General features: G+C 37.3%; 1 protein-coding gene across 1 annotated transcript; it reads left to right on the forward strand.

The window, feature by feature from the left end:
- Nucleotides 1–1,054: 1,054 nt before the first annotated feature.
- On the forward strand, nt 1,055–11,192 carry LOC103468732 (hemicentin-2). Its single transcript, XM_008416010.2, has 11 exons — nt 1,055–1,207; nt 2,352–2,615; nt 2,694–3,020; nt 3,328–3,549; nt 3,653–3,877; nt 3,971–4,234; nt 6,012–6,281; nt 6,368–6,529; nt 7,731–7,934; nt 8,089–8,328; nt 10,104–11,192. The coding sequence occupies exons 1-11, from the start codon at nt 1,159–1,161 to the stop codon at nt 10,304–10,306; spliced, it is 2,430 nt and encodes an 809-aa protein (XP_008414232.1). The 5' UTR covers nt 1,055–1,158; the 3' UTR covers nt 10,307–11,192.
- The last annotated feature ends 2,358 nt before the right edge of the window (nt 11,193–13,550 follow it).

A 13,550-nucleotide genomic window follows, 5' to 3' on the forward strand; every position in this document is an offset into this window, starting at 1 on the left:
TGACTGGTCTTTCTCTGAAACTACTCAATTGTTTTTCTTGGCCAAAGAAAAACAATTGTTGGCCAAAGAAAATCCACCCTTGCTTAATGTTCAGAATTTTATGAAGAAAATCCTTTTAGATTTCCTAAGTTGTGCTGATTTAGGCATGGCTTTATTTGCCTTTGTGCTTGTTCTTTTCTTCATATCGTTAATATCTACTTCACGTGTTATTCTACTTTATTACACAACATTTATAGACTTGTTTATCTGAGGGGACTACTTAGGCTTTTACTGACATCTGGTCTGAGTTTAATGTTAATATGCCCACTAGAAATAAATTTAATGAGGAAAAAGCATGGAGTTAATGCTTATTTGTCTGGGCCTATGTTGGTTGCTATTTAGCAGGAGCTCACCGTTCTTTGTGAAAAAACAAAACCAATAATTAAGTTTGAAATGACAAAAACATACAAAAAAAACCCCCATTTCACATTATGTACACGGCTTTTTAAAATTATATTATGAAATTTGAAAGTGGCAAAAGGAGGGAGTGTAAGCTTGTACCATGAAAAGCAAGCAAGCTGGAATAAATGCTGCAGCCCCAAGTGAGGTATGACTGACACTGCAGAATCAGGTCAGGCACACTAACCCAAATAAGAACGCTTCAACCAGGTCTAAATCTCACCAGAATTAAGGTCAGCTCACATTTGACAGTTGTTAGATAAAGTGTGGCTAATTGTTCCAATTCTCAGCGAAAGCTGGTACGAATCCACACACTCAAAGACAGTTGAGATCCCAAAAAAAAAAAAAAAACGCAGTCAGAACTTACTGAGGACATGAGCTACAGTCACAGTTTTTTAAAGGTGTCAAACATCCACAAGAGACAAATAAAATCCCACTGCATCTACAATGATAAGTATAAACTGAAAATAGCACATTTAAAGCGCCTGACTGTGTCCTTGTTCGCACACAAACAACCAAGGGTTTGTTGTGCATGTGTGTGTGTCATAAGAGAATCAGAGCTGGCTGTATTTTTCCCCCTCCCTCTTCTGATGTSTAAAACCACTGGTCTCCAAGTGAGTTAGCACAGCATTACCCCACCAGAGAAGCAGAGCAGAGCTGCAACAAGCCACAGAAGACACATTGTTCACACCAGACAAGAAAAAAAAAAAACCCAAACCAATGACTGAGTGGATATTATTTGTTCAACTATTTGTGCTTCTTATTCCAGGTAGGTTTTACATTCACTGATTTTTGTTGTTGAATGAATTAAAATCTAGTCTATGTGATGTCCTTTCTTTTTGGTCATTCAGTGTTGGATCATTTACTACTAATGTATCAAAATCCATTTAATTTGTATGAAAAACACAGTGGTTATTGCTTTGCCAAATACCTGAACTATCTTTGAGCTAAAAATGTGGAATGTAAAACCAGAGGAATCTGCAGAACTTTGTTTTATCTAAAAGAGAGCAGAGTATCATGAGATAAAAGAAAAGACTTGAATACAGCTGAAAAAAAGTTTTGTTTCTGATAGTTAAGGCAGTTGAAAATGTGGACAATAGCAAGTCTTAAAAAAGCTCAGATTTAAAAGCAATGGCTGAATAAACCCTCTGTAACTATTAGAGCACATTCCGAGTAGTAAGTTTGACAAAATGAAACTAAACCAGTAAATAACATTAGGAATTTACTGTAGGTCAAGTTTTAAACTTGGTTTTTGCATTAGTGTCAAAATTACTCAAACATGAGGCCACACTGTTCTTTCTTCTCTCTCCAACTGCAGAGCTCTGAAGTGTTACTCCTATGAAAAATACACACGTATCCCTACACATGAGAGTTAGAAAGATCTAACTAAAATGAAATGATTTTTTTGTGGATGTAAAACATCCACTTTTGCTTTAGTTGAGTTTATGATGTCACTTTCATTGTTGGATCTGTTGGAGCAATAATATTACATTTGTTTTAGGGACGGCACATTATCAGATGTGCAGCCAATCTTCTAAACCTTATTTCTTAATTTTTTTATATCCATCACTGCCAATAAAATCACTGAGTTTGAAAACCTTTTTTATTGTTTTTGTTCAGAGTACAAAATGTTGGTGGCAAGAATGCTATCTTGTTCACTTTGGATTATTTTTGGATTCTAGAAAACACTTGGCTTTTGTCTCATGTGAGGCGTTTTTTTTTTTTTTTTTACTTTCTTTTAAAATATAACTTTAGTTCATGTTTCCTGTCCTATTTGCATTCCCATGGACTCAATATTCAGGACAATTGAAAAAAAAATGCTATTGAAAAAATATTAAAAAATCAAAATTGTAGAGACGGTTTGTGCTGAATCATGTCAATAGATAACATGTCACTGTACTTTTATGCAACAGGTGAAGATGCCTCCTGTGCTATCGAGCTGATCCCACCTCGTGTTGTGGTGAAATATGGAGATCCAGTCTCAGTCAAYTGCATAACATCAGCAGAGAAATTTGATGGACTCGGCTGGGAAGCTTCGGAAGGAGGCACAGGCCTTCAGGAAGAGAGACATGTGATGCTGACAGTTCAAAGTGTGGCAGAGTGGGACAATAATCCAATGTGCTTCATCACTAGTGGCGAGAATCAATGTAGCACCAGACTTGGACTTGTTATCTACAGTAGGTCTAGCAGATTGAGCAGACCAATTTAACGCTTTAACAACTCCTGATACAAATAAACCTTTTCCTTTCTTCCAGCATTTCCAGAAAACATTAGCATCAACTCCAGCATTGAATCCAGTGAAGAGATGAGAGAAAATGAAGAGTATAACCTCACATGTAGCATCCTCAATATTGCACCTGTTCAAAATCTCACCGTAAGGTGGTACAAGGGAAACCAGATCATCTACAGTGAGAATCTTACAAGTAGCACAAAGGAACCCACAAACCAGATGTCTATCTTTCGTTTTACACCAACAAGACAGGATGACCGAACCACTATCAGATGCGAAGCACATATGGACTTGGGGCCAGAAGGTCCACAGTTTAATGTATCTTCACGTGAATTAAGTATTGGAGTGAAGTGTAAGTAATGTTAATTGTATTTTACATTTCCGTTTGTCTTTCTTTGGACTGGGCACAATCGAACCAATCTACATAAAAATAAAATCAGTGTTGAATTAATTTTGTGCTGCAGCAATGCACAACAAAAACATTATATAATCACCATGCTATCCAGATGTTTCACTCACCTTTACGTGCTGGATTCTTGAAACACAGTAACCAACATGCAATAAGAACACTTCACTGATGTGACAGGATCTTTCACAAAACCCACTTCATTTCCCTATCCTTAGACCCATGTTAATTTGTTTGTATTGTTCTATGCTAGTTGGACCTGAGATTGAATGTCACACCGTAGAAGTACACGAGGGAGAATCTTTGGATGGGAAATGTAAAGTGACAGGAAACCCTGCTCCGTATATTGAGTGGCTGAAAGATGGACGTCCCAGAAACCTGATGAATCCTCTGAGAAGACATGACTCGGGAACATATGAGGTCAAAGCAGCAGGTCTTACCTCGGTTGAAAAAAAAGTCCAACTTAGTGTGTTCTGTGAGTGTAATTCTTGCAWGTTAAATGTCTTCTCCAAACATTTTAACCATTTTGTAGGTGGTGTTTTCTTAGCATAAAGAAAGTTTTATGTTTTTCATTACAGATGGACCAGAGTGGACGTGTCCACATACACATACGGTTCAAGAACACACTCGACACAACCTCACGTGCAGTCAGGGCTTCCCAGAACCTACTGAGRTCTGGTACAAAGATGAAGAGGAGGTTCAACTTCCACACATCCTAACAAGGAGCGATGCGGGCCAGTACTTCGTCAGAGTTTCAAACAATCGGACAACTCTCAACTTCACAGTGGACATTGTTGTTCATTGTAAGCACTTCATAATTTGTTTCTGGTAAGATACGCATGTGTGCTTGCTTTCCTACAACTTATACATGGCCAATTGTTTTTTTTTCTCTGTAGACCCTCCATCACATATAGTGGARCTTGAAGATTCAGAAGTTGAGGTTGGGGAAGTTTTGGGACTGAAGTGCTCTTCAGTAGGTAACCCACGCCCCAACTACTCCTGGATTTACTACAGGACTCACAATGTGAATGAGAGAACAGAAGATGGAATATCTCGCCTGGTTATCAACAATGCCACCGGATTCAACATTGGTTCCTACACTTGCCATGCTTGGAATGAGAGAGGAAATGTCTCCAAAACAGTTAAAGTCACTGTCAAAGGTAGGTCCAATACAAYGAAGGGGACTGATGCATGTAGCAGAGAGAATATAGCTAAACAGTCAAATAATTTCTTTTAACATGACTTGCTAGTTACAAWGTTTTATATTGCAATTTGTAGGACTTAACAACATACATACACATCTGKAGCATTTTCTAAAAATCTCCTTAATGTCCTTAAGAACATAWTGGCTTTCACCTTATGCATCGCTAAGATATTCATACTTTTTTTGGTGTTTCACAAACATMAGTGTATTTATAGGGCTTTCTTTAGTTTGTGTCTTAGATCAACTCAAGTGCTGCAAAATTCTTTACAAATAAAACTGAAAAGTTTGCATTTCAATTCAGTCACCACAAATAATATGTGAAAACTACAGTTTTTAAATCTTACTACAGAGTCCATGGTCTGGACTTTGACTGGGCCAGTCAAATACATGAATTTGCTTTAATTTAAAACATTTGTTTGTAGCTGTGGCTGCATGTCATAAATGTTTTTTAAAATAATCAACATCATATATATATATATATATATATATTGTGCCATTTCATAACAAAATACATCAAACATTTCAAACATCTATCTTTAGGCAGCTGAGAAAGAGTGCATTTTGAAAAAATAGTAATATTTATGTTTTTATATTTAAATGTCTGATTTAATATGTTTAGTCCAGTATACATAATATAATATAATATAATATAATATAATATAATATAATATAATATAATATAATATAATTGTGGCAGTTCTTGAAATATTTTCCAGGGAAGGCATTTAAATATTCCAGATTAGTCACTTTGAATCATCAACGCTTTATTCTGTCGCTTGTTTCTTTCCACTTGTAGTTTAGCTGCAGCCAGCGCAGCTTGTTGCTGCTACATTTATAGTCTCGGTGGGAGTGTGTGGGCATGCCGTGTCTCTATGCCCAGTGTTTTTTGGGGGGGGGCTGTCTTCCTCTCCGCCCGACGAGGAGCGGCTTGGAGCCTGTCACGGTAGCTTAGCTTAGCTTGTTGCTTAAAAAAAGTCCACATACTTCCATTCAGTCCGCCTCTTGCTGTTTCCGTGCAGCTGAGGTGAAGCAGGAGAAACTCTAGAGGAGCAGAAGAGTAGAGGAAGCTGGAGAAATTACCTCTTTAGTTGTATTCCAATGGAGAATTTCAGCTGCCCTCGCCTGCTGTTAGTGCTTTTGATTTTACAGCTGTTGGCGCTTTCTAACGGGACAAACTCCAGTAAGTCGTGGCTCTTAATGTGAGCACTTAAGACGTCATGTTTTCTTTTTGAGTCGGGGCGAAAATGTCTCGTTGCCTGTTGCTAAATTAATGTTGCCTGCGCGTTTAAAAGTTTATCGGGGAGCTAGAAGTATAAATATGATGGGACATATTCATATTCAGACTTGATGTACATCAAAATACTACAAATAGAAAATAAGAAACATAACTTTTTTTTTAAAAAAAAAACGTCTTTAATGTACGAAATCATAATTGTTTTTTAAGCAATAACATCAAGCTTATAGTGTGAGAAAGTGGATTGTTTSAATATGACGCATTGAACTTATCAATACAGAATAGCTTAAGAATGCAGGGCACAGAATCCACCATGTAAGGGAGGGGAATATCCTTCCTGAGCTTTTTCCTGCTGCGTCCAGACCTACCATTGTATTAAGACCCTCTTCGCTTTTCAACACTGTTTCATTATGCCACTCTACATGGAAATACTGTTATCGGAATGCCTGTGGTCACTGAAGTGAAATAACATTCCCTGTTCCCACTCTGTTTTCCACAGGTGCCAAGCAGGAATGCCCTATTGGAATACAACCAGAGACGATGGTGTTGCAATACCAAAGCAGCGGGCAGTCTGCGGTCTGCAATGCCGAAAACAATGTATCTGATAACAATGTGTACTGGCTGATTAGACAGAAAAATGGAACAAATAAAAAGGAAAATATAAGTTGGACTCCAAACACACATGAAGACTGGGACTCAAGTCCTGTTTGTCATGCACAGGTTTTGGGAATAGGATGGTGTAATAAAACTCTACGCTACATTCTTTACAGTAAGTTAGTTTCTCATTTGTGTCCTGTTGTTGCTATTGCTCATGACTATRTGRSTTTTAATCGTTTTCATTTATCTCACCTGCAGAACAACCAGAAAATATCTCTGTGAATGGAACTGTGGACAACTCAACMTCCGGAGAAGAGGGAAGTAACATGACGCTGGAGTGTGAAATTGTGGATGTGGCTCCTGCAAAACACCTGAGAGTACGGTGGTTATGGCAAAGAGGGAATGAGACTGTTGAGCCTGGTACAGGATTCTTTTTTTTAATTATCATTTATTGTTTATTGGTACAAAAGTCAACAATCTCAGCAAAGTACATCTTATCGTTTATCGAGAGTCCTCATGSCTTTCTTCTCTGTTGTATTACACATTTTGAAAACAAAATGCTTACACTGGTGTGTAAGAGTGTTTGCTGCCTTGCAAATAAACACTTTAAATCATCAAACAAACTATAATATCAGCAATAACCTGTGTAAATACAAGCAACAGAGAAAATTAAAATCCCAAACCGGCCCTATGTGAATACCTTAATTACTACCATTAACAACTACCATCTAACATTTGTGAGATGTGGCAGTGTTTTTTTCTTTATTTTTTCTTTTTTTTTTTACATAACTTTGGAAAAGGTTTCACCAACACAGCATATGCAAATACCAGTTTGCCCCCAAAGACCATCAGTTGTTCCAAACATAGATAAATCATTAATCATCAACTTAAAATGAAACTTGTTAGTTAAACATATTTTTTCTTTCGTTCCTTCAGATGTAAAAAGTTTGTTTATATCTTGGAAGGGAGATGGAAAGCCCATGTTTGACCTGCTTTGCTTTTGCATTTTGTAGGTTTGTGATGCATTTCTATTCTAAAGAAAAAGATACACAACTGGATATCTCACAAACGAGACATTAACATACATGGAAAAAACTTTTTWAAAAAACCTTATATTATAGCAGAAAGTACGGTGGTGACTGTTCGAAAGACTCAGTATTCAGTTATGCTATTGAAACCTATTGTGAGGAASCGCAAAGGTTATGCGAGGGAACGCAAAATAATTTTTTTTTTTCCCCATGATGGAGTAGCTGCTTTTAGAGATCTTGTCCATGTGATCAAACACATTCCATTTAAGTGATTTCTTGATCCTAAAGAAGAGACGGTGATTAATCTTGGCCACGGATAGTGAAACTGAATTGAAAGTATGGGTAATCACAGTTCATTCATGATTTAATCAGGGAGGCCCTTACTGCCAGGTTCATTTGAATCGCTTTTCCCCCCCCTTAGAAATTATATCCRCATCTCAAAACTGCGGATATTTGTTTAGGTTATTTTTGATCAGTGATGACTTGTTTGGTGACCTGAAACATTTAAGCGTAACAGAAAAAAAACAAAAGCAGAAGAACTTTTTTATAGCACTTTGGACTTACGTGTTTTTTCTTATTGTTTTATTCCTCAGATTCAGTGGGAATAATCAATAAGTCGGAATGCAGCTTTCCTGAGGATAAATCTCCTGTAACGGTGGTTTGCACCAGGAACATCACTCTRAACAGGACTCTCCATGGAATCCAGGTCAAATGTGAAGCTGAACTGAACCTGGGACCCGAAGGTCCTCAGCCTCCTCCACTTATGACATCCGATCCATTCACACTCAGCGTCCACTGTGAGAACTACATTTACTTCTTTACAGTCAGTGTTTAAAGGCTTTACCRATGGAGATTGTGTCACGTCAATTATTGAACAAAATACTAGTTACAAGTCAAATTATCTGAATAAATTTCATTATCTCATATTTTCTCTCCTCCGTGTCTCAACAGATAAACCCAGGATTAACACTACGAAGCTTCCTGTGTTGGTCCCAGTGATGAGTGGTTATAAAGAGGAGCTTGTTTGTGAGGCTGATGGCAACCCGGCCCCAACGGTCACATGGAATTACACAGCCACGGCGTTTCTTGGGTCAAATGGCAAGCTCACTGTAAATGAAGAAGGCACYTACATCTGCATTGCTAATAACAGTCTTGCCATTGTCAAACATGAGGTTAAAGTCATTTTAACAGGTAACTAAAATCCTGTTGGAGAAAACACATTTTTGGAAAAGGGCTTTAAAGAGATTTGCTGTGGTAATTTTAAAGCTCTGCAGGTTCAGAAAAAAAAAACAAAAACATAAAATTGAGGAATTTCATATTTCGTACACTTACTGTAGGGGTCTTGTTGCCTGATTCATAGTGGTTTGCTTTATGTTTTAAATTAATTTTTAGCACAACTGTCAGACGTTTTCTTTGAAAGCATATGAAGAAAAGTAATTTCACTTGCAAAACATGAATGTGAAAAATGTTTTTTAGGAACTAAGTAAGTAGGGTCCATCCATAAACCAAACACATGCTGTGTCAGAACAGGACAGGTTAATGTTTGATGCGGCGATGGTAATGTTTAGTGCATTAGTTTGTTAATGTCRCAGCCTTCATGTTGCTGCTGATGGTAGACCTAACAATATTCATCCCGTCTCCTGGAGCAGGGGTTTTCAATTCTAGGGCTTGAGGGCCGGCATCCTGCAACCTTGAGGTACGTCTCTGCTTCAACMCACCTGACTCAAATACAGAGTTCATCAACAGGACTCTGGATTACTTGACTGCAAACTGAAAAGGTTATTCAGCCATTTGATTCAGGTGTTTTGGACCAGAGACACATCTAGAAACTTCCAGACATCGGCCCTCGAAGCCTGGATTTGAAGACCCCGGTTCAAAAGTGTTTTTAAATGTCACAGTATGTTTCTATGTCAMCAGTCATATCACACCACCTGTTCAAAAGGAAAAAAAAAATCCCTCCTTGCTACATCATGCGGTCATGGAAGAGATGTTAATCGGTTATGACTTGAATGTTTGATGAAMTCAAATCATAATCATGGTTTGTGGTTTAATTTTATTTAGCAGAACAGTAGCAGYAGGTTCTAAAGAGACTCTGTGTCTCTTTGTCTTCACTTCTTACCAAAAGCATAAGGAAGCTGGAAACGTGACAGTTTGTCTTCCTCCACAAGCTGGACCAGATCACAGTACTGAAACCAGTACACTGTGATCTGGGGGTTGCTGCTTTTTGTCAGGTGCAGGTTCAGTTACGTTATTTGCTGAAAGAATGAGGTGAATCGGTTACCTGATTACGGCAATGCCAGGATTCATGGGTCTCAGATTGGACAGATTGGACTCAAAAGAYATTGCTTCTACACATGGATTGGCCAACGCTGTGTCCAGACTTTGGGATGTTCTAGAGAAGATTTTGTGCAGAGGTCYAACTCGTCATTTGTCCAAGATGATGAAACTGAGAGAATTTACTGTAAATGTCTCCTATACTGTATGGAGGCCACCAGTCTTCAGGTGTCTGCGGTTTGATTCTCGATCCAASGACCGTCTCTGCAAGTCTTTCACCATTTTCTGTGTCCTCAGTTCCCGCCTGATTACAGTCAGTAAAGGCTAGTACAATCACAAAATCCAAAAAGAAAAGCTGAAATATATAAACATAAACTTAATAGGCAAATTGTGCTGACCAGTAATGGACAATAAATTGTGCACAGATGTAGTTGTTTTGTGTTCAGAACAAAAACYTTGCCTAGAACATCTGTTTTGAATGGCAAAAACAACTTTTTATTATTTCAAATAATAAGTAAATGTAGATTTTTGTTTTTCTTTGGGTGCTGACAAGATAAAAAAAAAGGTTTATGCATTTCCACAACAAAGAACAACAACATTTTAAGCATCTTAGCCAACAAGAAGTCTTGAATTTTAGTGTTTGTGTTTTTTTTTTTTTTTTTTGCATTAATATGTTATTTTTCTGCTTTCAGAGGACTACTTGCCCCTCTTAGCGGGATTTGTGGCTCTCACAGTTGTGGCTGTCTCCATCATTTTCGTCTTCATCTACTCAATCTACTACAAAAACACCAAAATGCGTCGCTACAGCCTTAAAAACCCTAAACTCAGCATTCACAATGGGAATGTGGCTCACAACGGCTGGGACATCCAGCTACCAGTCACCAAGCTGTCTTAGCAGCACTCCTGTCAACGGCAAATGAAGGACATCTGCTCAGTCTGAATTCAGATTCACACTTGGACCGGTTGAAAATAGCCCCTGCTGCTMATTGTATCATATTATCGTCACATCTGCTTCTCCACATTTTATTCTTAAGGAAGTTTCATGCTTTTATGATGAAGGAAAAATTGTCAGATCTTTATTTGTTTTACTGGACCAGGCTAAATGAAGAAAAGTGGGAAGGGAAAAATTGACTTGAGATGAAAGAGATGTATTTTTCATAAGAAAGGAGCGTGTTATGATAGTTTTTGCCTTGGTTTTGTGTATCTTCGACCTTTCTTCAGTGTTTACTCAGTTCATTAAACCAGGCAAAATTTGAGCATTTAAAATCAACCTGAAACTTCATTTGTCACTAAGAAGTTATATTCACTTCTTTTTAATTGGTTAGCATCAATAACTCGGTGAAAGTCAAGGTATCTTTGGGAAAACTCTCTGCACTTTTGCGTTTTGCATACAATCTGCATCCTCTAACTGTCAGCCCTTTGTTAGTGGTGCCATACTGTGCTAGGCTCAAGCCTGATGGAACAAATTCTCTTGTTCAACACTTTAATGTGTTTTTTTTTTTTTCTATGAGTGACTGCAGGCATTTGTAGCTTTTACATGTAAATTCAGGAAAATATTTTTATGTAAATGAAAAACTTTCTATTTATTTATGAAGAACAGTTTAAAGTTGGCTTTAAAATTGGACTGCGTGTGTAAACGKTGCAGATGTTGGAGCTTAAACAGCCTCAATTGTGATATGTGAAAAAAAGAACACACTGTATACATTTGTGAATACTGCTGTAAATATTTACATTTGTGTAAATCGTTTTTTTTAAACTATTAAACTTATGCATTTTCATAACACGTTGTGTCTGAAATAATACATTTAGACAATAGAAAAGTACTTTAGTTTAATGTACTTAGGGGTTTCTCTATTAGACATAATCTTAGGCATTTCTTTTAATCAAACATGCTAAGTGATTCAATATGCTTTTTATTTATGTTTACTTCTGTACTTGAAAGAAAACTAGAGCAACACAGGTGAAACGAAAACGTGCGTCTGCTAAAAAAAACAAAACAGTTTTGACCTTTCAACACTTGGGAGGAACTATCTTTGGATCGTTAAAGCAACCGCAGATGCTGTTCCTCGGACGGTGTTGTGTTATTGTGATTAAAAAAAATATATATCCAAAACATTAAGTTACCGTAAATTAATGTCACGAAAGGCTCGTTTTATTAAAATTTACTTACTACTTCTTGATATCACTGAGAAGCAAAGGGCGTGGGCCTTAGGCTTACCTGCTGCAACATGTTTTGAGCTCGGTGACTCACGAAAGGGAGCTTTACGAAATGCACGTCAACGCACCACATTTGCTTTTGCTTTCAATGATTCCCAAAGTCCTGAGACGGAGCAGAAGCGCCACACTGTAGCTCAATCTCTACAARTCTAGGGGGAAGTTTGTGTCACCATAACCGCACTTCCCTTCACTCTGAACGCCCAGCAGAGCCTAAAATCACGATGCGGTTGTTTCTGTTCTTCGCCTTTATGATCTACGCAGGTAACTAAACTTCCATTGCTGCTTTTCTTGACCGCTTCTGCTGATACAGTAGTTTACCACGRACATTGTCATATTAGCSAGTCGGTTTTMATTTCTCAGCCGACGCCCTCTTTCTAAGGAACACCATGATACTTTTTTTATTACTTCTGAACTGGAATCATATTTTAATGACTACTCATTTYATAAACCATACAGTAGCTTATAGAAGAGACAAAACGTATGGAAAATGTATTTTTTACGTAAATTTGCAGCGCAAATAAAGTGGTAAAAACTTGTGTAAGGCATGTCATGAGTCATTGTCATTTATTGCAGACCTTCAACAGCTATCTTTAGTTATTTTGAATTCACACATTGCTGAGAAAGTGTGTTGCCTTTTAAAGAAAACATGGATATGTTAGGTAAATAATTTGAGCATTGGGACAAATTAAAATCACCCTCGTTTGCCAGAACTTATTTTTCAAAGCACTAGAAAACCCGAGAAAATCAAGTGATGCAGTTTGAAAAGTGAAATGTTGCTTAAAATAATATTTCAGCAACACAAACACTTCAGGATACTGGATATTTAATTGCTGGGTTGAGTTTTCCTTCGGTTTTTATAGAAAATCATATCATTAAGGAGAAAACATGTTGCTCTCATGCTGCCGTGTTGTGGATGGTTCTTTCATTCAATGAAAGCTATATTGATGCAGCATTCATATAGACAAGAATTTATTTGCCTCATTCAAATATTTTCTATCAGATCATGTTATGTTAGGACTGACCCAAAAAAGGCAAAAACATTTACATACTTGTTTTTTCCTATGCTAAYGGGYTTTYGGACTTTCCCTGTGAGGTTACCACATTCTCTAAGACAGTCATATCCAAAGGATTTTGTTRCAACCTGCAAACCTCAAGTTGKTTTATTTTGTGGTGATATGCAGAATCATTTTTCTTCCAAACATGGATTGTGCAGYTTTGCCATTGTTTCACAGGCCTCTGGAATTTTTCTGCACCAATTCTTTATAAAAAGCTTCAATTTGTTTGTTTGTTTCCTTCAGCAGTGGAGTCTTTTGCTCCAAATGTGCATATTGGCTATTGTGGCTAACTTTGCCACAATAGCCAATATTGTGGAAGGCTTCTTATCTTAAAACTGTTCCTACTCTTTCCAGGTCTTTTTGAAGCTCAGTATTTAATTCTAAATATTTGATGAGAGAAATCTTGATGTTTTCTTTACTTATGTTTGCCACTGTATAATCACAATGACTGTTGTTGTAAGTCAATTTATTTATTTTATGCATTTCATAATGACAATAAGAACTATTATTGGTAATTGTTATGACTGCTTTAGATATTTAGCTGTAAGGCAGCMGCTAACAATTATTTTATTAATAGATTACTCTATTGATTATTCTGATTAATTGATAAATTGGATTAAAACTGGCACATTCTTTAGATTGATCATTTATCCACTTAGGCTTGGCTGYACAGTGGCACAGTTGGTAGAACTGTTGCCTTGCAGCAAGAAGGTTCTGGGTTAGATTCCCGGCCACGGTCTTTCTGCATGGAGTTTGCATGTTCTCCCTGTGCATGCGTGGGTTTTCTCCAGGTACTCCKGTTTCCTCCCACAGTCCAAAAACATGACTATCAGATTAATTGGTCTCTCTAAATTGTCCCTAGGTGTG

This window comes from Poecilia reticulata, linkage group LG8 (genome assembly GCF_000633615.1).
Source record: "Poecilia reticulata strain Guanapo linkage group LG8, Guppy_female_1.0+MT, whole genome shotgun sequence".
Lineage (NCBI taxonomy): Eukaryota > Metazoa > Chordata > Actinopteri > Cyprinodontiformes > Poeciliidae > Poecilia > Poecilia reticulata.